At 33.9% G+C, this 26,501-nt stretch overlaps 1 protein-coding gene and 2 non-coding genes across 6 annotated transcripts; all 3 read right to left on the bottom strand.

The window, feature by feature from the left end:
* Positions 1-3,355: 3,355 nt before the first annotated feature.
* LOC130942749 (small nucleolar RNA snoR114) lies at positions 3,356-3,443 on the bottom strand. The gene has a single exon (XR_009071306.1). It is a non-coding gene; the product is annotated as a small nucleolar RNA snoR114 (small nucleolar RNA).
* Positions 3,444-3,452: 9 nt separating this feature from the next.
* TRNAG-GCC (transfer RNA glycine (anticodon GCC)) lies at positions 3,453-3,523 on the bottom strand. Its single transcript has one exon. It is a non-coding gene; the product is annotated as a tRNA-Gly (tRNA).
* A 753-nt stretch (positions 3,524-4,276) lies between these two features.
* Positions 4,277-12,981, bottom strand: LOC130940844 (uncharacterized). Of its 4 annotated transcripts, XM_057869109.1 has the most exons (10): positions 12,320-12,981; positions 11,214-11,399; positions 10,536-10,628; positions 10,062-10,244; positions 9,837-9,939; positions 9,577-9,759; positions 7,005-8,014; positions 6,483-6,925; positions 4,598-4,664; positions 4,279-4,487 (listed from the first exon to the last, which is right to left on the bottom strand). In XM_057869109.1, exons 1-9 carry the CDS (start codon positions 12,566-12,568, stop codon positions 4,601-4,603), a joined length of 2,514 nt encoding a protein of 837 aa, XP_057725092.1. In that variant the 5' UTR covers positions 12,569-12,981; the 3' UTR covers positions 4,279-4,487; positions 4,598-4,600. The 4 variants fall into 4 exon arrangements, with proteins under 4 accessions (XP_057725091.1, XP_057725092.1, XP_057725094.1 ...); XM_057869108.1 differs by having other exon boundaries at positions 4,277-4,664; XM_057869111.1 differs by lacking the exons at positions 4,279-4,487; positions 4,598-4,664 and adding an exon at positions 5,729-6,380.
* Between the last annotated feature and the right edge of the window lie 13,520 nt (positions 12,982-26,501).

Here is a 26,501-nt window from a genome sequence, read left to right as displayed (position 1 = left end):
TATTTTAATCTATGATTAGGTCAGTAATTAGTTAATCTTTTTATTTAATTTTTTGTATGTAGGTGTCTTAAGAGGTTGTCCCTGCATTTCACCACAAGGGTTAGTTTGAAAAGGACTCTAATGGCGTGATGTGCTACAATGGCAATGTGCACAGACTTTCTCCATTAGATATTGATCTTGACAATTTCATAGATTTGGAGCTAATGTTTAAGGGACTAGGGTATGCTAGTTATAGATAGAAGGGATCCATGCGAATCTCAAATCCAGCAACAAATTGAAAAGATTCCAATCTCACAGTATGCTTTTGCTATAGAGGTTTGCACATTTTTTATGTTTATTTGTAATGTAATATACAAATACTCAAATTTTTTAAATCTATTATTGGGTAATATTGTAGGGAGTTAATATTAATCCTCTAGTTTCAATAGCCCCCAATCCAACTCCCTTTACTTAGTCTACCTAAAATAGGATGAAAGCTCCTATCATCAATCCTCTAGCACCTCCAGCTCCAGCTCAACAAGCCAATCCCTCGCCTATCTGCCCACCAACTCTAAACACTGCTTCTCCATCAATAATAGAAAAATTTATGAATGGCACTAGACCAAATCCCTTCAAGTTTATGCAACATTAGGCCAGAATGTCCCTCCTGGGTTCATGACTACATATGACTTTAGGCCACCAAGGCAGACCTCAAAAGCATATTAAAGAACCTTTTACTATTAGCAAGATGTTTGGTGTAGTATATAATGTATCTAGTTGGTGTATGAACTTATCATATGATGCTACTTTTGTATTTTGTGTTTGTCTTTTGATATGCATATGGATGTATTAGGTACTTGACATAGTTGGTTATGGTATTTTGGATGGATAATAGTTTACTAATGAATGAAGTTGTTACTTAGTTGGCTTGGTATTTGTCGTATGAAATTGACAAATTAATAAATTCTTATTATAGTTATTTGTTGTTATATTAATCTCTTCACAAAGCATATGAGCAAAATCAAATCAAAAGTTAAATCCATGCATATGAAAAGAGGTTCAAAATACATAACTAGGCATTTAGTCATAGTTTTTTTCACATAGCACATCAACTTACTAGAATACACCAAACATAACTAATACAAATGCAGATAACAGAAACATCAAAATAACACATCTCCAAAAGCTCATTTCCCAGCTTCTTTATTGTTTTTTGGCTACATTACTCCAACTTTTGCTCCACTTTCTCCATTTTGTTGTCCAGCATTATCACCTTTTTATCAAAATCACCCATTTGCATCATCACTTTATCTCCAACATCATCCTTTTGTATATTTTCATACTTGAATGAAATTAAATCATCAAGCCATACGAAAAACTTGCAGCGTATCACTCTAAAATTAAAATTTATTATATCAGTGCAATCTAAGTTCTGTAAATTAGCCAGTTGCATAGTTGTAAACTTCAAGCAGCAATGGAATAAATTGGACTCTGAAATAGTAGTACTTAAAGCATACTAAAATTAATAAATGGAAATCCACTTATATGATAGTAGCAGCAATCAAGAAAAATTCTTTGAGTTCTTCGTTGTCCCTGATTCTTGCATCACAGCATATGCTTCACATTCACGTCTAGGGTGCTCAAATTTTCTCTTCCTACTACTTGCACTTGCCATGGTGAACGAACCCATGAGATTCGCACTCTTCCTACCTCCAAGACGTCGCTGAGATGTTGAAGACTGCGCTGCATCACTCATGGTTTCCTTCTTCTCCTAAGGTTAACTTCTTCTATTAGGTCTAGTAATAGAAACATTTCCCCACACGATATTGTTTTGATGATTCGACAGGGGTTTAATTATCCTAATTGAATGATTATAATCCACGTAAGAGAAGCGATGCCACGTTATAGAGCTCAACGTGGCATGTTATCCAATTCTATCAATACTTGCTAGAAAATTTAACAGAGGGGCTCATATGTCTAACGAAAACAAAGGGTAGGGATCGGATTATTATTTTTCAATTAATAGAGTGCGAGTTGTCTAAAATAAAAATGGACAGGAGTCGAAAAAAGATTTTACTCTTAATATAAACCAATTTGAAAAATATATTTATTTTTCTTAGAAAAAAATTTAAATTAAAATTATATCAATACTATCAATTAAATTAAGTTAACAAATGTGTCAAATATCCTGGAAAATATCACCTTTTACATTAATGAATGAGACAAGAATATATTTATAAAAAAAATAACAGTTCTATTTTCTATAATTATCAGAACTGGATCGAACCAGTTGGTCCGACCAAAAAATCAATGTTCAATTTAAGAATCAAACAGTTTCTGCGATTAATCCAGTCAATGATGGTTAAACCCATTAAAAATCAGACAAATCAACTTGAACCGATGCAGTACGGGGGCATGACCACAGATCTTCACATACTCAATGAGCAGTATATGTGACACGAACCGTGAACTTTATGTTAAATTGTAACTCTCTTGCCACTAAGTCTGACATACTCATTTTATTGTAGGCTAATAATAGAATATAGAGTAAATGCCATTTTCGGTCTCTAACTATTTGCCTGATGGACTTCCCACTCCCTAAAGGATCGATTTGGGTCTTTAGATTTTTTAGGGGGTGAAAAATCCATCGGGCAAATGGTTAGAAACTGGAAAGGGGATTTACTCTAAAATATATAATAACCAAGTTCACCTAAATAATGCTCCAAATCTACAACTTTACACTAATTCATGTGTAAATGAGATTTTATTAGAATAACTTTAACCTCACATATTTACTTATGTAATTTAACTTATATATGTTTATTTCTCTTTTAAAATTTTGATTGTTTCTTATTTTTTATCAATAAATTATTTTTACTTTTAATTTTATCTATATATAACTTTTTTTTTAGATTAGACCCATTAAATTAAAGGCTAATAATTTATATAAATTATATATATCACATTAAAGCAACGAGCTAATGAAATTTATATATAATTTATTTAAATTTAAATAATATAAAATATTAAATACTAATATTTATTTTTTAATAAATATTATATTATAATTTTATATATTTATTTAATTTTTTGCAGACTACAGGTAATGTTTTTAATGCCTTGCACATTTGGCCACTACCACTAAGAATATATATGTTGCCTTAGTGGGGGACCTTATAAAGTGAAATTCATGGTGGGATTATTTGAATTATTGTGGACAATTTCGTCCCCAATCACTCTAAAGTTGTATTGTTTTCGGAGAATGATTGAATCCATTATTAATGTTGCCAATGACTATAATTTACAGGTAAGAAAGAACAAAGCGATGGTTGAAGCTATGACAAAGAGAGGAAAAATATTAGTAAAGAAAAGGAAAGAGCTCAGAAGTGCCACTTCTCGTCGGAAGATTCAGACGATGGTGACAGACCCAGCCATCACAGTTGACACAAGACTCGTCATAGCTCTCTTAGAAGTGCACCAGCCGGGAATCGAACCCGGGTCTGTACCGTGGCAGGGTACTATTCTACCACTAGACCACTGGTGCTTTGATGCTGCAGGTATCTGATTTATTTTAAATATACTTTTACTAATTTGGTTGACATATTGTAAAGTAAAATATGTTGATATATACATGTAATTCTCATTTAGATAATGGCACGTATGACTTTCTATGATTTATTACCTACTAATATTTTTCCTTGTAATAATAATATGGGAGCATTTGTTTTTATTGTTATTTATTTGTTTTATTACTATTGTTTTCGTTAAACCGGAGTCGAACATTTAACATGAAGTCAAAAAAGAATCTTTCATTAAAATTTGTTACGACATCGTAACAACTTCATAGTTTAATAAACAAATTTTGTATAAAATAAAAGAAGAATTTGGGGGTAACATTTTGGAGTTTTTAAATTACAAAAATGAAAATGATAAAATATATGCATTTTTTCTTTTAAATCACATTTAGAAACACATTTTTCAAAGTGAGCCCACTCTTATAAATATTTAAATCTTCAGGTTAAAAACTCTTAAAATGCCTTTGTAATATCAAGTATATGAAACTTAGAATTATAATTATTACAAATCATACATGTTAATAAGGCAAAAAAAAATGGTATCTATTGAAACTAAAACACTATGCATTTCAAAATGCAGCCTTAATTGATTGTCCTTTATAGTTTTCCAGGCCTGCAATTTTAGCAGCTTCAACTCATATAATTAGATGTATTTCGATTAATCATGGATCATCCTTATTATTAATTACGAGTCTTTTTTAGTCTGGAGAAATGGTAGACTCAACTCAACCAAGGGCGATAATCTATAAGGGTACTCTCCGGAGAAGTCCCTTCTCTTTTTTTTTTTTTCTTTTTTTCCCAATTAATGTGTTACAATAAAAAGTTCCTTAGAAATAATATACAACTTATATCCAACCAAATAATCCAAAAAATGGTACTTATTTTTCTAATTTTCCTGCTGAATTTGCTTGAACAAAAAATGGAAGCCAACATCTACAAAAAAATTATCATTATGAGCTACACAACATAACAAAAGCTACATCGCTACACAACAGGATGAAAACCAGGAATATTATCAATGAGCTACATATGATAGAAACTACCAACTATTGTTTCTCGGGGTCATCATCAAGGCTATTTGAATGGCCATGGACTCCACCAAGGATAATGCTGTCATAAAGAAAAACATCACATCTAATGGTCAAACTCGGAACTATATTCTCAATTTGAAGAAACATGAGAGGAAAAAATAAAATAAAATAAAATAAAGGAACCAATACACATTGCTACTTTAAAGAACAGAAATCATTTTCATATGCACAAAGGTCATTTAATCTGTTTCTAATTTTACACTTGAATCATGGATAGGGGTTTAGACAGGACAACTACCGCAGTACCTTTTCTTAGTGAGAACAGACTACTATAAATCAAATAAGAAATAACATTACTTTTTCTTCCAAAAGCAGCACCAAGATCAATGCATTTACTTGCAATTTTCTTCCTCTAGCCCTCTATCAAACTAGTCTACAATTGATCAAACTCCTCTATTAACCCTTCTTTTTACATAACAAATCCTTCGTCGCTCTAATTGTTCTGCAACCTTTTTCTTTTTGATACGTTAATTCCTGATCTTACACCAGTATCATGCAAAACCACCAAATCCAAGAAATTAGATCTAGGAGGAATTAAGTAACAAAAACCACACACCGCAATTATGCTGACTAGACAGAATTCATTACATTCCAATCTCTCATTCATAAATAATGAAAATTATATCTCAGCTCAGTAGAATATTTTTATTGTCATAAATGATCTCTCCCAAGAAACCACATTAATATCTGTAATTGCATCTCTAACAGGCCCCCTCCCGCAGGAGGCCAATGTGGATAATGCACAAACCAACACCACCTGCTAAATTAAGAGTGACAATAACTGAATACAAGACCACTTGGTCATAAAAGTTGAGAATATGTCATGAACCATCTCTCTCAAAAGCTTAAGCTATTAAATCAGAAGACATGAATGGCTTGCATTGTTTCCCTAACTCAACATGGCAGATTTAGGAGTTTTGTGCACTACTGGTATGCTATGACTTACCTCTTCTCACTTTGGGTAAAGCATATGAAATCTTGAAGACTCTACTTCATTGTAGAACAAGCAAGGTCATGCATAAAATCATGGGCAAACACACAAATACCCCCAAACAAAAGTAAATTTATTACACTAATTGCAACTGACAGAAAACCATGTGTGGAATTCCATTCCGATATCTAAAATTTTGTGGGTTTATACTTTAAAACTACAAACAACAAAACTATAAACTCAGCTTCAGGAACATCACCCGATATCTACATCCCTAAATAATCCAGAATAAAAACAGGAGTGGAGACAAAAAAAAAAAAGTAAGCAGAATGTACACGCAGTTTTATACAAAAAGACCAACTACAGCAAGAAAAAGGGGAATAAGGGTGTCACAACACCCAATCTAGTTTAACTTTAACCTAGTTTGTTAGCATCTAAGGCTAGTCTCAGCATTTCTCACTTATTCAGTACTCTCACTTCTATGTATTGGACAATCTCTGGAAGAGACCCAGAGTTGAGGGAAGCTATCTTCATTTTTGAGATGCATGCACATTGTTCATACTTCTTAGTTCTTACAAAATCGGCTTCCCTTGGTTGCACCTGTTGTAAGGTAGGCAAATCATAATTGTTTCCATGTATTGACCATTAGGGTTAATGATATTACATATTCACCATCCTTCACTGGCACTCAGTGGGAAAGTGGAGGAAAGTCATCTTCATTCTTCAAATGATAAGCTCCCACGTCAATCCTGAATCCCAAACCATAGACACCCCCTTAAAGGAGAGGAAAACTAGGAGCACAAACTATGAACATGTAATGGTCTAAGCATTAAAATATGCCAGTGGTTTAACATCATTTGTGATCTCTGTACCAATGAATAAGTATCAACAGAGATGTTATATTACCTTTTGTTATCAACTGCAGATAATGAGTCAGAACTCTCCTCTGACACGACCCCTGTGCTGGGAGCAGAGCCCTTAGTAGTAGAGATGCTTGATTCATGGAGATTGCTAACTTCAATTCTTGGTGGTCCACGATGCTGAGGGCTTACAGTACCAGACTCATGCTTTTCAGACGTGTGAGGGAAACCGTTAGAATGACGTGGTCCCCATATGGCAGGTTGGCTGAAATATGTTTCTGATGACCTGGACTTAGCACTGCCAAGAGGAGGATATACTTCAAGAGGATGTTCAAAACTTCCCTCCACAGACAAATTCAACTCTTGTAGAGTAGGAATGAAGCCATTGTTACGACTATGTGCATGTCTATGTTGTTGCCCATGAGCACCAGATGCTTGGCTCCGTCCCCTTCCTGACATTGGCCTGTTATCCCTATACGGACGAGATGACTGCAAAATTATGAGCTTTATAGTTAGAACATTACTGAAAATATCATCTATATACCTAAATAGTTCAGGTGTGCATTACCATATTAGGGAAGTATGCGCCTGTTCCTCGGAGTTTTCTCTTCTCTTCTGAACCAAAAGGGGGGATCGGTAGAGTAGCATGATTAACAAGGTAAACTGGTCCAAGAACACCATTTGAATTTGCCTGTGAATGAATGCTTTGATTAATCTGAAGACACTGCCTAACAGTTTCCCAAGGATTCCTATTCTGTAACTTTGGAGACCTAGGAGGACTAGGCACCACAAGAGGAGAGACAGTATAACCATTGCACATCTGACCATATTGTAGATTCCTAATGTTACTTTCATAATCCCCAGCCAGGTCCAATAGGGATTTTGTAGCTTCAGTACCCCAAGATACAGTAGTAGTGTAACTATCACTATGAGGAAAATTATTTTCAAAGACATCAACTGCATTTCTCGAATCAACTAGCCCATAAGACGCCACACTATTTTCATCAAGATTTGACCTAGAGTTGTTCTCCATAACATGCTTCTCTTTCTCGTCATCAATAAGAGAATTAACTGTTGTTTCATTAGAAGCAATCCCATTTGAAAAATATGATGCATCATTACTGCTTGCAAGATCCAAGCCTCCTATTGTTGCAACATCCTTAGAATCTTCAACTAGTTTATAAATTGGATCTGCATTTTCATCCCCAGATGAGTCAACTGATGGCCCTGCCAAAGAGGAGAAAACTTTTACTCCATTCCTTTCTCTTTCATTTTTAGTTTCACAATTATGTTGATTTCCAGGTAAACTTTCCACTTTGGATCCGGTAGAAACAAAGAAAGATGTCTTGTCTTCAGAGCACACTGCAGCCTCTGATGTTCCTGAGAAGTCAAAATCTCTAGGACTACAACCAAGACTCGTAGTTCGCATGTCATTCCCATGATTGCATCCATGCCTATCCAATGTGTTCGCAAAGAACCTATTAAGCTCATCTGCTATTCTATCTTCTGGTAGCATAAGAATCCAGCCAAGCTTTCGGGCACCATACTTAAAAGCACTGCGTATTCGATAGAAATTACCTGAAAAAGAAGAAAATAAACATTGTTCTAATGAGAGAGTACTAGACTATTAAAAAAATAATGGACTAATACACAAACGCAAGACACCTACAACTATTTATTATGCCACACTCGAGATCCATAATGGATTGTACATAAACAGAATCTAAGAACACATAGCGGCAACAGTGATGTGGTAGTGATGTATACAGTAGCAGGTTAATATCAAGTTGTGTCTGTTTGCTCATATATTTCTTCTGACACACTAGAAAACCAGGACTGTTGAGCATTGGAACCTTGAAAGCAATGAACCTTGACAATACATCTGCTACTTGGGGCTTTTACTAATTACTATATGTCAATCAAATCCTAATAATTTTTGCACTCATCTCTATTGTCTTTCACAAATCACTCACTGGTCCACAAGTTCTTTTTTTCTATCTGGATGACAAAATGCCTCCCCATGAAATAGTGTCCCCACTTCATCAATTAGAGGGCCCAAATAAGGGCTTTGACATAGTGAAATAAAGATTGATCAATGCAAGAGTCAGGCCACTAATCTCTCCCACCACACGAACATTACCAATGCCCACATCTGGTCCAGAACCCACCCACCCCCCCCCCCCCCCCTTCCTCCTGCTCCCAGGTAAAAAAAAAAAAAAAAAAAAAAAAAAAAAAAAAAAAAAAAAACTCATCATTCATATTCTCAATCACCAGACAGAGTCATTCAAGTACTCCTTCCAGTCTCCATTTACCAAAATCAAGGCTCCCTGAATACAGTTTTTGACCACTAAGGAATAGGTACTTGAATAAACTTTGACAAATATGGAATAGGTACTGGAATAAACTAATATTGATTTAGAAATAGAGACCTCAACAGTATTTGGAATGTCAGATTATGAAGTATATCACCACTCAAAGTAACAACCAGAAAAGGGAACCTATGGACTCAGACCTCAGTCATCTCACCACAATTTGTTCATCCTTCCCCACCTGCCCTCTCCCCTTTTTTCCCCCTTTTCCTTCCATTTCTCATGAGAAGATATGCAATAATAATATTCTCCATTCAAAGCCCACCAGTTGCTCCTTCCTATCAAAGAAATAGTCATTCCAATCATCTTTCCGATTTCTCCCACAAACTCGTGTAGATTATTGATCCCCATATTTGGTCCAAATACACACTGCCCTCCCTCAAGCTCGTCATTTCTCTCCTCAACAACATACTCTCTCCATTGACTCCCACCACCATATGCAAGTTTTTCATACCTAGATTTGATGCAGATCATTCTCCAATCTTTCTCTGGTCATCCACATATCCTCGCACAACCATGGGTTACAAAAATCATATCCCCATTTATAGAAGGACTTTATATCATCAAGTAACTGCTGCGCCTGCTTTATATGCAACTGATCTACTATCTAATATTTAAACTTCAACAAAAGAAGATGAACGACCATTCAGTACAGAACACTTCAATCAAAGGTGTCTTTTAAAAGGCACAACAACATATTAAAACTGGAAAAGAATTTATATCAGAACAGAGCATAATGGCATATAAAACTAACGGGATATTCACTTCAACCTTTATTGACACTGCGACCAAGGTTGTTGTTTTCCTTTAGTGGATCAATGATGTTAAGATGTTTCTGAGGAAATGCACGAAAATTTAAATCAGGTCCCCTTGAAGGTACTGAGAATGATTCCACACAGGTTTTGATGAACTCCTCAGTCAGCAGAGTGTCTCCTCCATTTTCTGCCACCTCAGCTTCACACAACAGAGAGTCAGAAAACAACCTAAAAATACTATATCATTCAAAAACAAAAAGAGGGGGAATTTCATACCAACTATATTAGGCAGAGAAGATTTTCCAACTGGTCCCTTCAAACTAACACAATAATTATCCCAGTCGAATTTGCTGAAGTAGTCCAAAAATCTATAGAGAACCTGGATCGAAGGGCAAAGTGCAGCTCACTTAAAGAATGCATAGTCAGCATCAAGGGATGCAGATTTTCTCTCCTTTCTTTTCCTCATTAAAATGACCCAAATAGATTTGATGGAGAACTTACCGCTAGTGGACCATCTAAGGATACATGAAACTGATGGAAAATATACAGAACAAGTGTTTCCAGAGCATATGTTGATATCAAGCCATGATGAGCACCCAGAATACGACTCTCATAGTAGCACCAAGCTTTTATCAGTATAATGCTACGTTTGAAGAGATGATCCTTGCCAACAAGTCGATCAACCTAATTACGTAATGGAATTGTATAAGCATAATACAGTAAACATTGCACGTGTGGACACAGTACAGTACAAAAACAATAATGACGGACTACAATGTCTGCATGCATACAAGTTCTCCAAAGAATATAATACATAATACTTGCTTCTGTAGCCTTGATAATTGAATAAAATAAAGAAACTAAAAGATTGAGTTGAATCATCCTGCTTTCAAAATGTTGGCCAAAGTACATATGAACATGTTTCGTCACAGAACTTTTCATGATTTAAGTGGAGAATTGCCACATTAAGGGTACCTTTTCAAGAAAACATAACGTACTGAGTCCTCCTAATTGATTGAAAGAGATGTCTACAACAATATTCTGTACAATGCATTTGATAAGCTTAACCTGCATTAAGAAAAGGGGAGAAAAGGCACTTCAATATAAGGACCAACACTTTTTCTGTCCACACCGTACATTGAAAACATATCAGATTTAAATTAACCAGAGTGACCATCATTCGCCCCAGATTCTATGCAAGGCTACCAACACAAAATTCACTACCTTTACAAAGATGGAAGAAACACAATGGTGATGGGTGAAAAAGTTTATGTGGCTTACTGAGCATAAAACGCAAATAGAACAGTCTTAACAGAGCTTGCTTTGAAAAACTGACCAAAACACAAACATAACACTATAAACAGCCTGTTTTGAAAGGAGGAATCATAAGGTAAGGGAAGAGAGGCAATCATGAATCATCTAAACATGTGAAAAGTTTCAATAGAGATCAAAACTAAAAAGACAGGGTCAATTCCATCCTAGAGAGAAAAGAAGTAATTCCTTTCCAAATGGAAAATTAAAGGAAATGCAGATTCAGCATTCAGGCTTATAATAACTCTGGAATTATAATTTTACGGTGGTCATTTGACACACAATGCTTGCAAACAGAACTGTATTCAATTTCCAATAAGGTGCCAAGAAGGAAGAAAAAACCTCTGCATCAATGAAACGAACATCCTTCACTTCATATTCAGCAGCTTCATTGATTTCCTCTCCTCGTAGAACAGTGTGAACATCCGACACTAAGCCATCCTCAATATTTTGACAACTGAGTGCAGTCAAATCAATATCTCCATCTGGAAGATATGTTTTTAAAGGAACTGACCCATATGGAAAGACCTGCAACAAAAGAAAGAGTATTTTAAATTTTAAGGTGAGCAGGCAAAGATGCATATATATATATTGACTGAATCCATCCATGTCATCATTTAGTAGATTAAAATTACAGTGCACTATGCATCCTGTTTGTTTAAATATAATACAACCTCACTATTGCAAATTATTCAAATATGAGATTACAACCCATAAGTGATAATCCATTAAAACGAATCAGAAAATTCAAAATTGCACTTCGTTAACAGCACATATACATACTATTAAGCTAAACATATATATCCAGAAAAGGGTAATTCTTATAGAATGATTATACACTTAGACCAGAATCAGGAATAGATACCCTGACCTGATCCCGGATTTATTCATTTCCACCACTATCCTAAGGTTCTGCCCTGCGATTCTATCAGCCATAAAAACTCAACCAACCAAACAACCATACTCCATATCCTTCATTCCTTCTGCACTTAGCTCCCATAAACACGACTCAAGCTACAGGACACTCAGCTTGACTGGTAACTAGCGGGTTTTCCTACCTCCCAATCAAGTGCCATTAGACAGGAACCCCCTCAACACATTCCTAAAGCTAAAAAGTAAAAACAGCAATCAGCAACGTGCCATGCATAATCCACAGGCAAAAAGCACCGTTCAGTGAACACAAACAAAAACCCAACAACAACACTACATAACACAACAATCCAAACTCCCAATTGATGTGCCAAACACCATATACACACACACTTGAAATTGCTCAGCAAACTATAACAGAATCATCACAAAACACAACAATATAACGCCAAAACCTCCAAAAACAACCAAGATCACAAAAAGAAAAGCATCCAATTCAAACAAAAGCTACATGAAGTAAAGCACAATTATGAATCGAAAATTCAATGAGCAAACACAAAAATAAAATAAAATAACACCTCACACCGAGCGCCATATCGAATCAGCCTCTGCACGTAATCAACAACCTCGCGGCGCTTCCGGTCAGCACCGAGCGTCGGCCTAATCCGGCGGAGAATCGCGGAGGTGGTGGCCTCGGCGGCTGACCATGCGTCTGCAGCGACGGAGCTCGGATCGGGGTTTGACAACGGCAGCGGCGGCGACGGCGGCGACGAGGCGCAGGGGCGATCCTCCCCGAAAACGACGCCGTTCACATGAAGATCGCCCATGACAAAACGACAGCACCGTTAACCCCTAACGGTTTAAAAAAAAAAGGAAAAATCCAGAAGACCAAAAAAAAAAATTGAAACGGCGAAATAAGCTTCCGAGAGCTCCGAACCCGAAATGGGGAGGCGAATTCGGGTACCCGATAACCCGAAACGGGTTTTGCGAACCCTCTGGGACGGAATTAAAAGGGGGAAGAGTGTGTTTGAGGTGAATCTAGCGACAGTGGGGGCATTAAGGGGAAATCATGAAATTGGGAAGAGGAAATGGGAGAGAGGGATTTTGAGGGAAAATGGGGGTGGAAATTCGATTCTATCTGGGGAAGAATATTGAAGGGGAGAAAGTATGAAGGCCAAAAACCGAAAAAGGGAAAAAAGAAAATAAAATAAAATAAAATAAAATGTAAAGGGGAAGAGGGTAGAGGGTAGAGGGTAGAGGGTAGAGGGGAAATAGAAAGTAGGGCTCTTTAGTTGAAGCGAGGAGAGGATTAGAGGAACTTGAACCAAGTCAAGCAGTTGGTCTCTTCTTCATTCAAGTTACAAAAAATAAAATTTAGATTAACTCTCGTAAAATTTTTTGATAAAAAAGTTAATTATTTATATCTTTAGATTTGAAAAGGTTGAAGTGTTTTACAGACATTTATAATTTATAAATATATTTTTAAAATTATTTGTAATTTTTAAATTAAAAAGACTAAATATAATTTTATATATTAACGAATATTTACATTTATTATTATTCTTTATAATATTTATAGGCCACAAAATTTACATACGAAGATATAAATGGTGTATATGCTTAAAAATGGTCTATTTGTGTAAAATTACGTATAGCAGCAAAGCATTTTATTGGAGGAAAAATCTATTTTATTATAGTCTATTTTAATAAAGAAGGACAAATCATTCCTCTATAGATACAAATTAAAACAAACAAAAAAAAAAAAAACAAGAAAGAAAGAACCATTACGCTTTTTAATTTACATATGGCGCTAGAGTACGTGCTGGACTCCATTATGGGGAAGGGGTGTGCTTAACATGTTTGTGGTGTTAGGAGGGAACAACTCGGACCCTGCGAGTTGACACCACCCACACGGACAGTCCGATTTCATTCACCATGTGATTCCAGCTCTCAGTTCACCAAAACAATTTCTATCTGTACTCAAAACGGAGGGTCCGAGTTCTTTTCAAAATCAAAGCATGGAACTCGGACCATACGACTTGTACTACATTGCATATTAAAAAACCACGTTAAGGTAACACGGAGAGTCCGATTTATAGCACCCCAAATTTTATTTCTCATTAGCATACAAATCGGACGGTCCGATTTGATAAGCAAAATTTATAAACAAAGAAAACGCACGGTCCGAGTTCTTCTCTGTGACACTGACAAAAAACTGTCCCACATATACGTCTAGTCCCCCATGCTTCCATATCCAAAAAAAGCACACGTATAGGTTCCATTTCGATAAAATTGAGCCGAAGCATTATGAAACTATTGTTTTTCTCATAAATGTATTATACTGTTTGATTTATGCTGATTTATTTTAAATTAAAATCTGAAAGTAGAATTATCAATCATTACTTCTAGTGTATCTTAATCGTAATTAACTTTTTTTTCTTTTTTCTCAAACATCTTTTTTTTTTGAGGTTATGAATCTTCTTTTCTAATTTTCTTTTTTGAAAACTTTGATTATTCTTTTTTCTAATCTATTAGCATTCTTTCTAATTTCCTTCTCTTTTAGTTTTTATCTATTTACTTATTTCTCAACTTATTTATTAACTCTATTCAACAATTTCTTTTTTAAAATACATATTTGTGTTATCATCAAATTCTTTTCACTTCTGCAAAAAATTAACTTTTACTCGGTAAAAAAAATTATATGCACCACAATTATATCTTACACCATCTATATTTCAAAAATTATTTTTTATATTGGTTTGATTTTGGTATTATAAAAACTGCGTAGGGATTAAACCAGTGAGAAAACTTTATAGCAGAAAACGAGAACCTAATGCTAACACTACACCGACAGGAAAAAACTGTAACTGTAATATGTGTTAGGTCACCGTAAGAAGCTCTTGACCATTGAAAAAATTTTGGAGAAGAATCAAGTGAGAGAATAAGAAAAAATAAGATGGCTTTCCAACAAAGAAAAAGGATTTTTTTTTTATTCTTATAATTCTTATTATTTTGTAATTGTTTATATATTTGATGCGGTGTTTTAAAGCTTGTGCGTTGTTGGCTTTATTTTTTTGGTATTCTTGTAAGCAAAATAGTTCAGTATTGGTTATTTCTTATTGTTTGTAAGTAGTGCTAGTGTGTTTTATGTGTTTGGATTGGAACTTCTATGGCTATGTCTTTGTGATCGCATGAAATTATATTTTAGGTAGAGACTCGATGAAACAAAGATGAGTCTAATGCTAGTCTTGGTGTGGTGATGGAGTTTACTAAAATCTAAAGTGAGACTTGAATCAAACTGAAGCTCAAACACAATTATATTTAATTTATAAAAAAAAGCTCCATCTCGCTCTTAGTGAGAAACATTGTCTGATTATTAAAAAAATTAAAATCATCTCACATACAGCGAGATACTGTAAATACTTAAACAATTATATTTATTCTTCTTGAAATTGATAAGAAAATTTTGATTTCACTACAATTTAAAATAATATCCTCCAACCTCATGTTGGAGTATAATTCCAAAAATCTTTTCATATTAAAATTTTTTTACCTCTACATTCACCTTTATATTAAATATTATTTTTTTCTCCATATTAAAGTGACATTTATGAGTTGTAAATGCATGTGAATATTGCAGGGCTCATATTCGATTACTTTCTTTCATTGATGCATTCTATCATTCTTGTCTTTGTTTTTTTAGCTTGTTATTTTGTGTCAACTGTATTATTTTGTCATTTATATTTATTACAAGATTATCTTTTAGCCATAGTTACTCATTTAGCCATTGTCAAGTTTTTTTATCTTTAAAACAAATTCAAACATGCTTTATCTCTGTTTCTAGAGTTTTATAAACTAATACTACTGTAAATTTTTTGTGCAACTCACCAAAAAAAGTAACATCTATTCTCTAAATTAAAATTTTGATAAAAGTTTGATTGATGGTTTACTTATTTGAGTAGAGCAAAATATAATTAGCATACAAGTTAAGCAAATTTCATAAATAATATAGTAAAATGTGATTTGCATTTTTTTAGTATTTTTTAACTAAAAAATTAATGTCTAATTTGTTACATATTTTAATTATATTTAAAAATTTATAAATGACAAAATTATCTATACAAGATTAACTTTATTGATATTTTTAATAACACTAAATTTATAATTATAATTAAAATACCAAAACAGAATACTAAAATATAATAACAACTAATTTTTTGTATTCATAAAAGAAAATGTCTGACATGATTACGAGAGAAAATAAGTAGTGTTGGAAAAGTATAAGTTTTTAGTTGACTTTATCTTCATAACAGAATTTCTACTGTTGAGTTCAAATTTCATCGTGCTCTTTCAGCGTCTATATATGTTCAAGATGCCGACAAGCTCCTGAATCTTTTTTTTATTGTCTCAAAGATTGTACCAAAATCAGAGAAATTCAGTCTCTTATAAGTATGTATTCAGCTTGTCCTAATTTGAAGAATTAGCTGAAGTAAAAACTCAATCAGAGGAATATTTTTTTGTTCTATTCAACCCTATAATGGATTTGGATGGATAGAAATAATGATTTTCACAACTCTGAAGATGGGTGGGGGATGTGTAACAATTTTAGTTTTTGAAAATCAAATAATTAGTTATTTGTGATTTATTTTAAGAAAATTATTTTACTAAAGGTAATTAAATGGAGTTTCATCATAATTGGAGTTTAAATTAATTAGAATTCTTATATAATCTTTATTAGATATTTGGTACAATTGAAATTATAATTTTGATAAATGAAAAATAAGAAAGAATTGTATAACTTAATTTAAATAAATTTTATTTTAAATGAATTATGTTATTAATTTGAACTCTCAGAAATTATTATTATTATTTGGATTGCTGCTGCGAATGTAATTGGTTTTGTTGTTATGAGAGACTAATTGATAGAAATAAGCTTAGTTTGAGATTGTGAAATTTGGATTATTGAACTCAGGTTAAGGCTGTGAATGTCTTTGGGCTTCGTTGTGAGTGTTTGAAGTTGTAATTGATATTGTTTTCTCTGATATGGATGGAATTGTTGAAAAGTTCTGACTCTGTGATTATACTGAATTAGTTGAGTTGTGTGGTTGAAATTATGATTGGAAGTGATTGAGATTTTTGATTGGAACTTTGGTTGAATTTGTTGATTTTGTGAGATTGAATTATAAATTGTTTGATGAGAGATTATTGTGATTTTGGTATTTTGATGGGTCAAATTGAAACTATTGATGTTGAGTTGGTTTATTGTAATGGGTTTAGTTAGTGATTAATTGAAGTTGGGCTTAAGGAATAATTGGAAGGTTGAATCTTAAAATGTTGAACTAGTTACTGAAAATCTGATTTTTGAAATTAAAAGTGACTTTGGAAGTGAATCAGTTGTTCAACGATAATCGAAAGGGTAATAGAGTAAATGCTGAGTAAAGTATAATAAAAGTTGTTGTTGAGACTCAATTTTGAGAAGTTTGAATTAATTATAGAACTAGTTATGATTTTTCAAAGTTAAAGTGTAAAACTTGATTTTCTGCATTATGTTTAAAAGAAGCCGGACACTTTGAAAAGCTATAACTAATTCTGTGTTTATCGGAATTGCGTGGAACCAAATCTGGGTTAAACTTGGGGATACAAGGAACTAAACTGGTGAATTTGAGACTTTTTCATTAAGTTTATGATTTATGGTGAATTTTTGAATTGGGAATGTCAAATCTGGTTTTTCTGCAGAACATTTAACACAGCAGCAATTTGATTCCTCTATTGGAAATTCTGCAGTTTGAATTTTGAGATGGAACCAATTTTAAATGAAACTTTGGTCCTAATACTTTAATTTCATAAAAATTTAGAATTGTTAGAGTTGTGGTTTTAAAGATTTGGATTTTCAAAGAAAGATGTATTATGCAGTAAAAGTCAGGCTTTGTTTTCTAAGTCAGTAATTTTAAGGCTTTATAATTTTTAAATCTGGAATGATATTGAGATGCAACCAATTGGAAGTGAAAACTAAGCATGTTTAGCATATGTGACTTAAATTTCAGGGCTATCCATGTTTTAATGAGTAAGACATGGGACTTGGAAGAAGATAAGTTCATTAACTTTTAAAGCAGGATTCTGCAGAAAATTAGTCAACTTCTAGGTTATATAACTTCTTCGTTAAAAATGATATTGACCTGAAACTAATTGGAAAAGAAACTTGGATGAGTGAAGTTGAACTGTATTAATTTTCAAAGTTATTGGATTTAACTTGGATTTTATATTGAATTTTGAATGTCACATGCTGCTGCTGTTTTTCTGATTTTACGCACTGCAGAGCAGTCTCGGTTTTTCCTTTATTCCTAAGACTAGAGAAACCAGAAAATTATGATCTTTGATTTGTTAGAAAGCTTATTTCAAGACGAACGCCTGGACATAAAGTTTGCGCAATTCCGAGTTCATTTGCTATATTAAAAACAGAAAAGAAGATAGGGTGTTGGGAATGCTTGAGTGAGAGTTATGAGTTCATAAAATTAAAGATGAACATTAGCGTTATATGGCTGATTCAATGTTAGAATTTGCTTGTTTCTGAATTGAATTGATATTGAAAATGTTGAAAAGAGTTTGGTAAATTGTTTTGTTGGGACCCGTAAGGGTGGCTAAGCCCGAATTTTAGGGGAGGTGCTGCCGGAATTTTGTAAAATCTGAGGTTTTACTTGAGAAAGAGTTTTATTTGATTACCTCTAATGAGAGGTTATGTTTTGAAAGGAGTTTAATGAATTTAAAATAAATAATTTTCTTGAGCCTTTTGACAGAGAACTAAACTGAAAAGTTGTTTTAAAGTTGGCTTGACCCAAGATTGCCAAAGTAGAGATTATGAACTGAAATGAGGATTAAGACAAATGCTTGAGAAAGTTAAGAAAGGTTTAGGAATATGTGTTAAGGATTCAAAGGGAAAGAGGAAATGAAGATTGATTTGTGGATTGTTGATGTTGAGAAAGGATAACGAAAAACGATAAAAGGCGGGAATACCCCACGAACTGTTAGTTGTTTAACTACGGGGGACACCCATGAACTGATAATTGGTTGAATTCGGGAAGTACCCACGAACTGAATGATCATTGATCTCGGGGAAACCCATAAATTGTTATTTGTATTATAAGCGGGAAAAACCCACGGACTGATAATCATTGATTACGGGAATAACCCATGAATTGTTGTATGTTGATCTCGGGTATAACCCACGAACTGAAGATCGCTATGTTATTGTGTATTGATCTCGGGTATAACCCACGAACTGAAGATCTCTGTTTTGTTTGTGAATTGATCTCGGGGACGCCCACGAACTGAAGATCACTGTTTCCCCTTGTGCGTATATTATGGGGTCGGGCTTTGCGCTGACTGCCGGTAGTCACGAAGGAGTGGTATTTTTACCACCGACACATATGCACTAAGAACACAAAGGGAAGCCATATCTGGAACTTGTTCCTAGGTAATGTCGGGCTGCAGGGTGTAAACCGACACGTGAGCTCATGGCCTGCTTAGGACAGACATGCATCATATTAGTTGTGTATTTGCATTTGGTTGTATTGCTTGTATTACTTGTTTGTGATTGTGTTGTTTGTCTTATTGTGATTTGTTTGTGTGTTGAACTGAGTTTCTTACTTGTGCTAGTAGTTTGTGAATGGATAGAGATGATTAATATCTGTTGTTATGACTTTGAATCAATTATGTGGCTGAAAGGTATTTAATATGACAAGTTTTGCAATTGAGATCAGTTTTGGGTTTAGAAATTCAAAGAAAGTAATTATTTAACTAAAGTAAGATTTACAAGTATTTCAAAGGGTTTGACAAAGATGGTTTATTAAGCAAAGTTAATTATTTGCATGTTAATCATTACTTTTACGGCATTCCCATTCCCTACTGAGAACGTGTGGTTTGTTCTCACCCCAAAATTCTTCCACCCTTTCAGTGACACAGGTTCGAAGATACAGTTTGAAGCTGCGGGCGATTATAGAATTTATTTATGAGTTAAATGTATGAGTTAATTTGCTTTCATAGAATTCCCTCGCTTTTGTAGCTTTAGTTTTTTTTATTTTAGACAGAGGGATAGGATTTGTATCTAAGTTTTATTGGAAATCTTTTGTATGACAGATATTATTATTAGTAATTATGTGATTATTATTACTTGGTGATATTTGCTATATGATTTTAATTATCAAAAACAAAATTTTCTGGTATTTTTACTAAAATTGAATCGCGATATCGAACTAGAGGCTCAATAGTAAATAGTTAATAAAGGAAAGCAGGTTGGTAACGCCTTACTTTCGGTACGATCATGACGTTCTAGAAGTTGGGTCGTTACAAATGGTATCAGAGCAGTTCGTTCCTGTTAGAGCCTTGGGAATGGACTGACTATGCTTCACTGCATACTCTGAGTGTCTGTCATGCTTTGTGACTTGTTCTGATAACAAGAGTTTGTGTTTTATTTGCATGACTGTCTGATGATTAACACTGTTGGTTTACCATTGCATGCCTCATGGTATTAGGTCTGGCCAACTTAATACTAATGATTTATGTGTATGGGAACACTAATGGGTTATCATAGACGAAATAGAAGAATAGGTAATGCGATTTACGGGGTTTGGGAGCGTTAGAGGTTATGAAGTTAACTTCGATTCGACGTATAATCTTTATTCGTGCCACATGAACTCGTGCTATCCTTTTCTTCGTTGCTTTCATTGGAATTCTCATGTTTGAATTTCCTTCTTAGAATGTGATTTGCTTGTTTCCCAACCATACTTTGTCATTCTTGTATACCTTTGCTTGCCTATGAATCTGATTGCTTATGTAACTCCTTGAATATCCATCCTTGACAATGCCTATACTTCGGTTCGTATATTCTGTTTTCTTTGATTTCAGTTTGAACTTATTTTACTCTAGCAATTTTCGAGGGCGAAAATTTTTCTAAGGTGGGTAGAATGTAACAATCCTAGTTTTTGAAAATCAAATAATTAGTTATTTGTGATTTATTTTAAGAAAATTTTTTTACTAAAGGTAATTAAATGGAGTTTCATCATAATTGGAGTTTAAATTAATTAGAATTCTTATATAATCTTTATTAGATATTTGGTACAATTGAAATTATAATTTTGATAAACGAAAAATAAGAAAGAATTGTATAATTTAATTTAAATAAATTCTATTTTAAATGAATTATGTTATTAATTTGAACTCTCAGAAATTATTATTATTATTTGGATTGCTGCTGCGAATGTAATTGGTTTTGTTGTTATGAGAGACTAATTGATAGAAATAAGCTTAGTTTGAGATTGTGAAATTTGGATTATTGAACTCAGGTTAAGGCTGTGAATGTCTTTGGGCTTCGTTGTGAGTGTTTGAAGTTGTAATTGATATTGTTTTCTCTGATATGGATGGAATTGTTGAAAAGTTCTGACTCTATGTGATTATACTGAATTAGTTGAGTTGTGTGGCTGAAATTATGATTGGAAGTGATTGAGATTTTTTATTGGAACTTTGGTTGAATTTGTTGATTTTATGAGATTGAATTATAAATTGTTTGATGAGAGATTATTGTGATTTTGGTATTTTGATGGGTCAAATTGAAACTATTGCTGTTGAGTTGGTTTATTGTAATGGGTTTAGTTAATGATTAATTGAAGTTGGGCTTAAGGAATAATTGGAAGATTGAATCTTAAAATGTTGAACTAGTTACTGAAAATCTGATTTTTGAAATTAAAAGTGACTTTGGAAGTGAATCAGTTGTTCAACGATAATCGAAAGGGTAATAGAGTAAATGCTGAGTAAAGTATAATAAAATTTGTTGTTGAGACTCAATTTTGAGAAGTTTGAATTAATTATAGAACTAGTTATGATTTTTCAAAGTTAAAGTGTAAAACTTGATTTTCTGCATTATGTTTAAAAGAAGCCGGACACTTTGAAAAGCTATAACTAATTCTGTGTTTATCGGAATTACGTGGAACCAAATCTGGGTTAAACGTGGGGATATAAGGAACTAAACTGGTGAATTTGAGACTTTTTCATTAAGTTTATGATTTATGGTGAATTTTTGAATTGGGGATGTCAAATCTGGTTTTTCTGCAGAACATTTAACACAGCAGCAACTTGATTCCTCTATTGGAAATTCTGCAGTTTGAATTTTGAGATGGAACCAATTTTAAATGAAACTCTGGTCCTAATACTTTAAATTCATAAAAATTTAGAATTGTTAGAGTTGTGGTTTTAAAGATTTGGATTTTCAAAGAAAGATGTATTATGCAGTAAAAGTCAGGCTTTGTTTTCTAAGTCAGTAATTTTAAGGCTTTATAATTTTTAAATCTGGAATGATATTGAGATGCAACTAATTGGAAGTGAAAACTAAGCATGTTTAGCATATGTGACTTAAATTTCAGGGCTATCCATGTTTTAATGAGTAAGACATGGGACTTGGAAGAAGATAAGTTCATTAACTTTTAAAGCAGGATTCTGCAGAAAATTAGTCAACTTCTAGGTTATATAACTTCTTCGTTAAAAATGATATTGACCTAAAACTAATTGGAAAAGAAACTTGGATGAGTGAAGTTGAACTGTATTAATTTTCAAAGTTATTGGATTTAACTTGGATTTTATATTGAATTTTGAATGTCACATGCTGCTGCTGTTTTTCTGATTTTACGCACTGCAGAGCAGTCTCGGTTTTTCCTTTATTTCTAAGGCTAGAGAAATCAGAAAATTATGATCTTTGGTTTGTTAGAAAGCTTATTTCAATACAAATGCCTGGACATAAAGTTTGCGCAATTCCGAGTTCATTTGCTATATTAAAAACAGAAAAGAAGATAGGGTGTTGGGAATGCTTGAGTGAGAGTTATGAGTTCATAAAATTAAAGATGAACCTTAGCGTTATATGGCTGATTCAATGTTAGAATTTGCTTGTTTCTGAATTGAATTGATATTGGAAATGTTGAAAAGAGTTTGGTAAATTGTTTTGTTGGGACCCATAAGGGTGGCTAAGCCAGAATTTTAGGGAAGGTGCTGCCGGAATTTTGTAAAATCTGAGGTTTTACTTGAGAAAGAGTTTTATTTGATTACCTCTAATGAGAGGTTATGTTTTGAAAGGAGTTTAATGAATTTAAAATAAATAATTTTCTTGAGCCTTTTGATAGAGAACTAAACTGAAAAGTTGTTTTAAAGTTGGCTTGACCCAAGATTGTCAAAGTAGAGATTATGAACTGAAATGAGGATTAAGACAAATGCTTGAGAAAGTTAAGAAAGGTTTAGGAATATGTGTTAAGGATTCAAAGGGAAAGAGGAAATGAAGATTGATTTGTGGATTGTTGATGTTGAGAAAGGATAACGAAAAACGATAAAAGGCGGGAATACCCCACGAACTGTTAGTTGTTTAACTACGGGGGACACCCATGAACTGATAATTGGTTGAATTCGGGAAGTACCCACGAACTGAATGATCATTGATCTCGGGGAAACCCATAAATTGTTATTTGTATTATAAGCGGGAAAAACCCACGGATTGATAATCATTGATTACGGGAATAACCCATGAATTGTTGTATGTTGATCTCGGGTATAACCCACGAACTGAAGATCGCTATGTTATTGTGTATTGATCTCGGGTATAACCCACGAACTGAAGATCTCTGTTTTGTTTGTGAATTGATCTCGGGGACGCCCACGAACTGAAGATCACTGTTTCCCCTTGTGCGTATATTATGGGGTCGGGCTTTGCGCCGACTGCCGGTAGTCACAAAGGAGTGGTATTTTTACCACCGACACATATGCACTAAGGACACAAAGGGAAGCCATATCTGGGACTTGTTCCTAGGTAATGTCGGGCTGCAGGGTGTAAACCGACACGAGAGCTCATGGCCTGCTTAGGACAGACATGCATCATATTAGTTGTGTATTTGCATTTGGTTGTATTGCTTGTATTACTTGTTTGTGATTGTGTTGTTTATCTTATTGTGATTTGTTTGTGTGTTGAACTGAGTTTCTTACTTGTGCTAGTAGTTTGTGAATGGATAGAGATGATTAATATCTGTTGTTATTACTTTGAATCAATTATGTGGCTGAAAGGTATTTAATATGACAAGTTTTGCAATTGAGATCAGTTTTGGGTTTAGAAATTCAAAGAAAGTAATTATTTAACTAAAGTAAGATTTACAAGTATTTCAAAGGGTTTGACAAAGATGGTTTATTAAGCAAAGTTAATTATTTGCATGTTAATCATTACTTTTACGGCATTCCCATTCCCTACTGAGAACGTGTGGTTTGTTCTCACCCAAAATTCTTCCACCCTTTCAGTGACACAGGTTCAAAGATACAGTTTGAAGCTGCGGGCGATTATAGAATTTATTTATGAGTTAAATGTATGAGTTAATTTGCTTTCATAGAATTTCCTCGCTTTTGTAGCTTTAGTTTTTTTATTTTACATAGAGGGATAGGATTTGTATCTAAGTTTTATTGGAAATCTTTTGTATGACAGATATTATTATTAGTAATTATGTGATTATTATTACTTGGTGATATTTGCTATATGATTTTAATTATCAAAAACAAAATTTTCTGGTATTTTTACTAAAATTGAATCGCGATATCGAACTAGAGGCTCAATAGTAAATAGTTAATAAAGGAAAGCAGGTTGGTAACGCCTTACTTTCGGTACGATCATGACGTTCTAGAAGTTGGGTCGTTACAGGATGCTAACACAATGGTTAGTATGCTCTAGAGTTCAGTCAGGAAGTTGCATGTCATTTTTAATATACACATTTCTTCATCTTCTCTTTACTTTATTTTTCGTGGACTTCTCCTTCTGTAAACTTGGTTAAAGTGACTTGTGATGCTATTCAAAGCCCTTTAAGTGTGTTAATTGATTTTGGTCACCTTATTCGTAACTCTAACGGGTATTAGGTGAAGGTTGCTCTAAGAAGTTAGAAAACGTTAGTATTCTCCATGCCAAGCTTCATGCTATTTGAAGAGGATTAATCCTTGCTTAGGAATATGGTTCTCGCAATTTGTTTGTGAGACAGATTGTTTTAAGGCTTTTTATATGGTATATAAACAGAAATTTGATGATAGTATTCTAAAAGAGGACTCAATGAAAAAGATCTAAGAGCATCTCTAACCGAAAAAAATTTAAGTGTCCATTTTTATTATGTTAAAGAGAAAGAGGAATTTATAAATTGGAGTGAAATAAAAAAAATCCCTCATCTTAGATTGAGAAAGAACAATCTCTCTAAAAAGAGACTTTGACTGGCCTTCAATGAGGGTGTAGGCAACTGTGGTTGTGCCCAATTTGTTCTCCATTGGATCTTTGCTCCAAGCGGTGAAGCTTGATTCTTGAGACCTTAGCTCTAGATACCAATTGAAGGTTGTAAAAAGCTTAGAGAAGGGGGTTGAATCTATGGCCTTCTTCTGCTTTAATGAATTTACCCTTTTAAACAACTTTACAATCTGAATCTGTTTGAACTCAACAGCAAAAAATTTATGAAACAATTTCATTTTGTCTCATGAATATCAAAGAACAGAACAGAGCAGTAAGGAGAGAAGCTGACACCATCATGTATCCTAGTTCGGTTGCCTTGTGCAATGCAACCTACATCCAGTCTCCACCACAATAGTGGTGGAATTTCTACTATAGTTAAAGTATTACATACACCAATTTCACAGGATTGACACAATCCTTTCACACTCAAGTTCTAACCTAACTTGACTTTGGCTATGCAAATACCTAACTCGTCACTGTTAGTGCTAATCCAACTAAGAAAGGGATACCTAACATGTACAAGATATAAGACACAGACTTACCTAAAGAAATATGAAATAACTCTAGGCTTTTTTCTCAAGTGTATCACTCAGCCTCTTTCCACTCATTGACTTTTACTTGAGCTCTCTCATTATGTCTTTTTACTCAAGAAATTACAGAAAGATAAATATTAAAAAGAAAATTACAATATGTAAAACATGAAGGAGGTTGACTCTTCAACAGCCTCTTTGCTATGTGATAAACCGAATTTGCTAGCCTCTGATTCAGTTCTTCATTCTGGCGGAATGCTCTTTTTACTAGGAAGCACTGTCCAAGTAGATGAACTTCTTCAGAGAGCTCTTCTCAGAACATACACCTTAAGAACACTGGTTATCTCTCCTTGGCTTCTGAATGGTGAACTAACTTCTTTTGTATCTCCTTGCATGTTACTGAGTCACTCTCCCCTAGGTCAACCCTTGAGCTGTGTACTTCACCAACCCAGCCGTTCACTTTCTTCCATTAATCCTCAATTTAGGAAATTTTGTTCTGACCTCCTTTGTTGACCAAAAGCCTCAAGACAGCAAACACAAAAAGTCTTTCAAAGGTGAACACAGATCTTGGCCATTGAAAAAACTACTTGGCCCCCGAGACATAATTTTAACCGTAGATGCACAGCAGTAAAGAACAGAGATCAACTTTTCCATGTATTCTATTTTTGGACTGGCAGAGAGATGGGAAGAAGAGAAGAAGGTAGAATGTATGCAATTGGACATGGGTTACCTTTGATCTTTGCCTTAGCTTGATTTGGTTTGATATGGTTGATTAGACCTCAACCCCTTTTTGCTTAACCTTCTCTTTCTTGCTTCTTTAGTGAATAGCTTAGGGAAGAAGCTCTCTCTCACTTCTGTGATTTCTGACCGAGATGAAAAGTGAACATTGCTTTTGGTAAAAGCAAACGAGAGGGATCAGCTTGGAGTGATGGATACGGTCTTGGATTGGTT

The sequence above is a fragment of the Arachis stenosperma genome, chromosome 7, assembly GCF_014773155.1.
Source record: "Arachis stenosperma cultivar V10309 chromosome 7, arast.V10309.gnm1.PFL2, whole genome shotgun sequence".
NCBI classification, from domain to species: domain Eukaryota; kingdom Viridiplantae; phylum Streptophyta; class Magnoliopsida; order Fabales; family Fabaceae; genus Arachis; species Arachis stenosperma.
Note: the sequence above shows the minus strand (reverse complement) of the source record. Positions and strands in the feature narration are given on the sequence as shown.

Bases quoted from the DNA above. Each gene is read 5' to 3' on its own strand.
- LOC130940844 (XM_057869108.1), bottom strand. From the start codon at position 12,568: ATGGGCGATCTTCATGTGAACGGCGTCGTTTTCGGGGAGGATCGCCCC. The intron at 11,400-12,319 runs GTGTTATTTTAT...CTTTTGTTGCAG, and splicing joins GATATGGCGCTCGGTGTGAG to GTCTTTCCATATGGGTCAGT. The intron at 9,760-9,836 runs GTATGAAATTCC...TGTTGTGTGAAG, and splicing joins TTCTCTGCCTAATATAGTTG to CTGAGGTGGCAGAAAATGGA.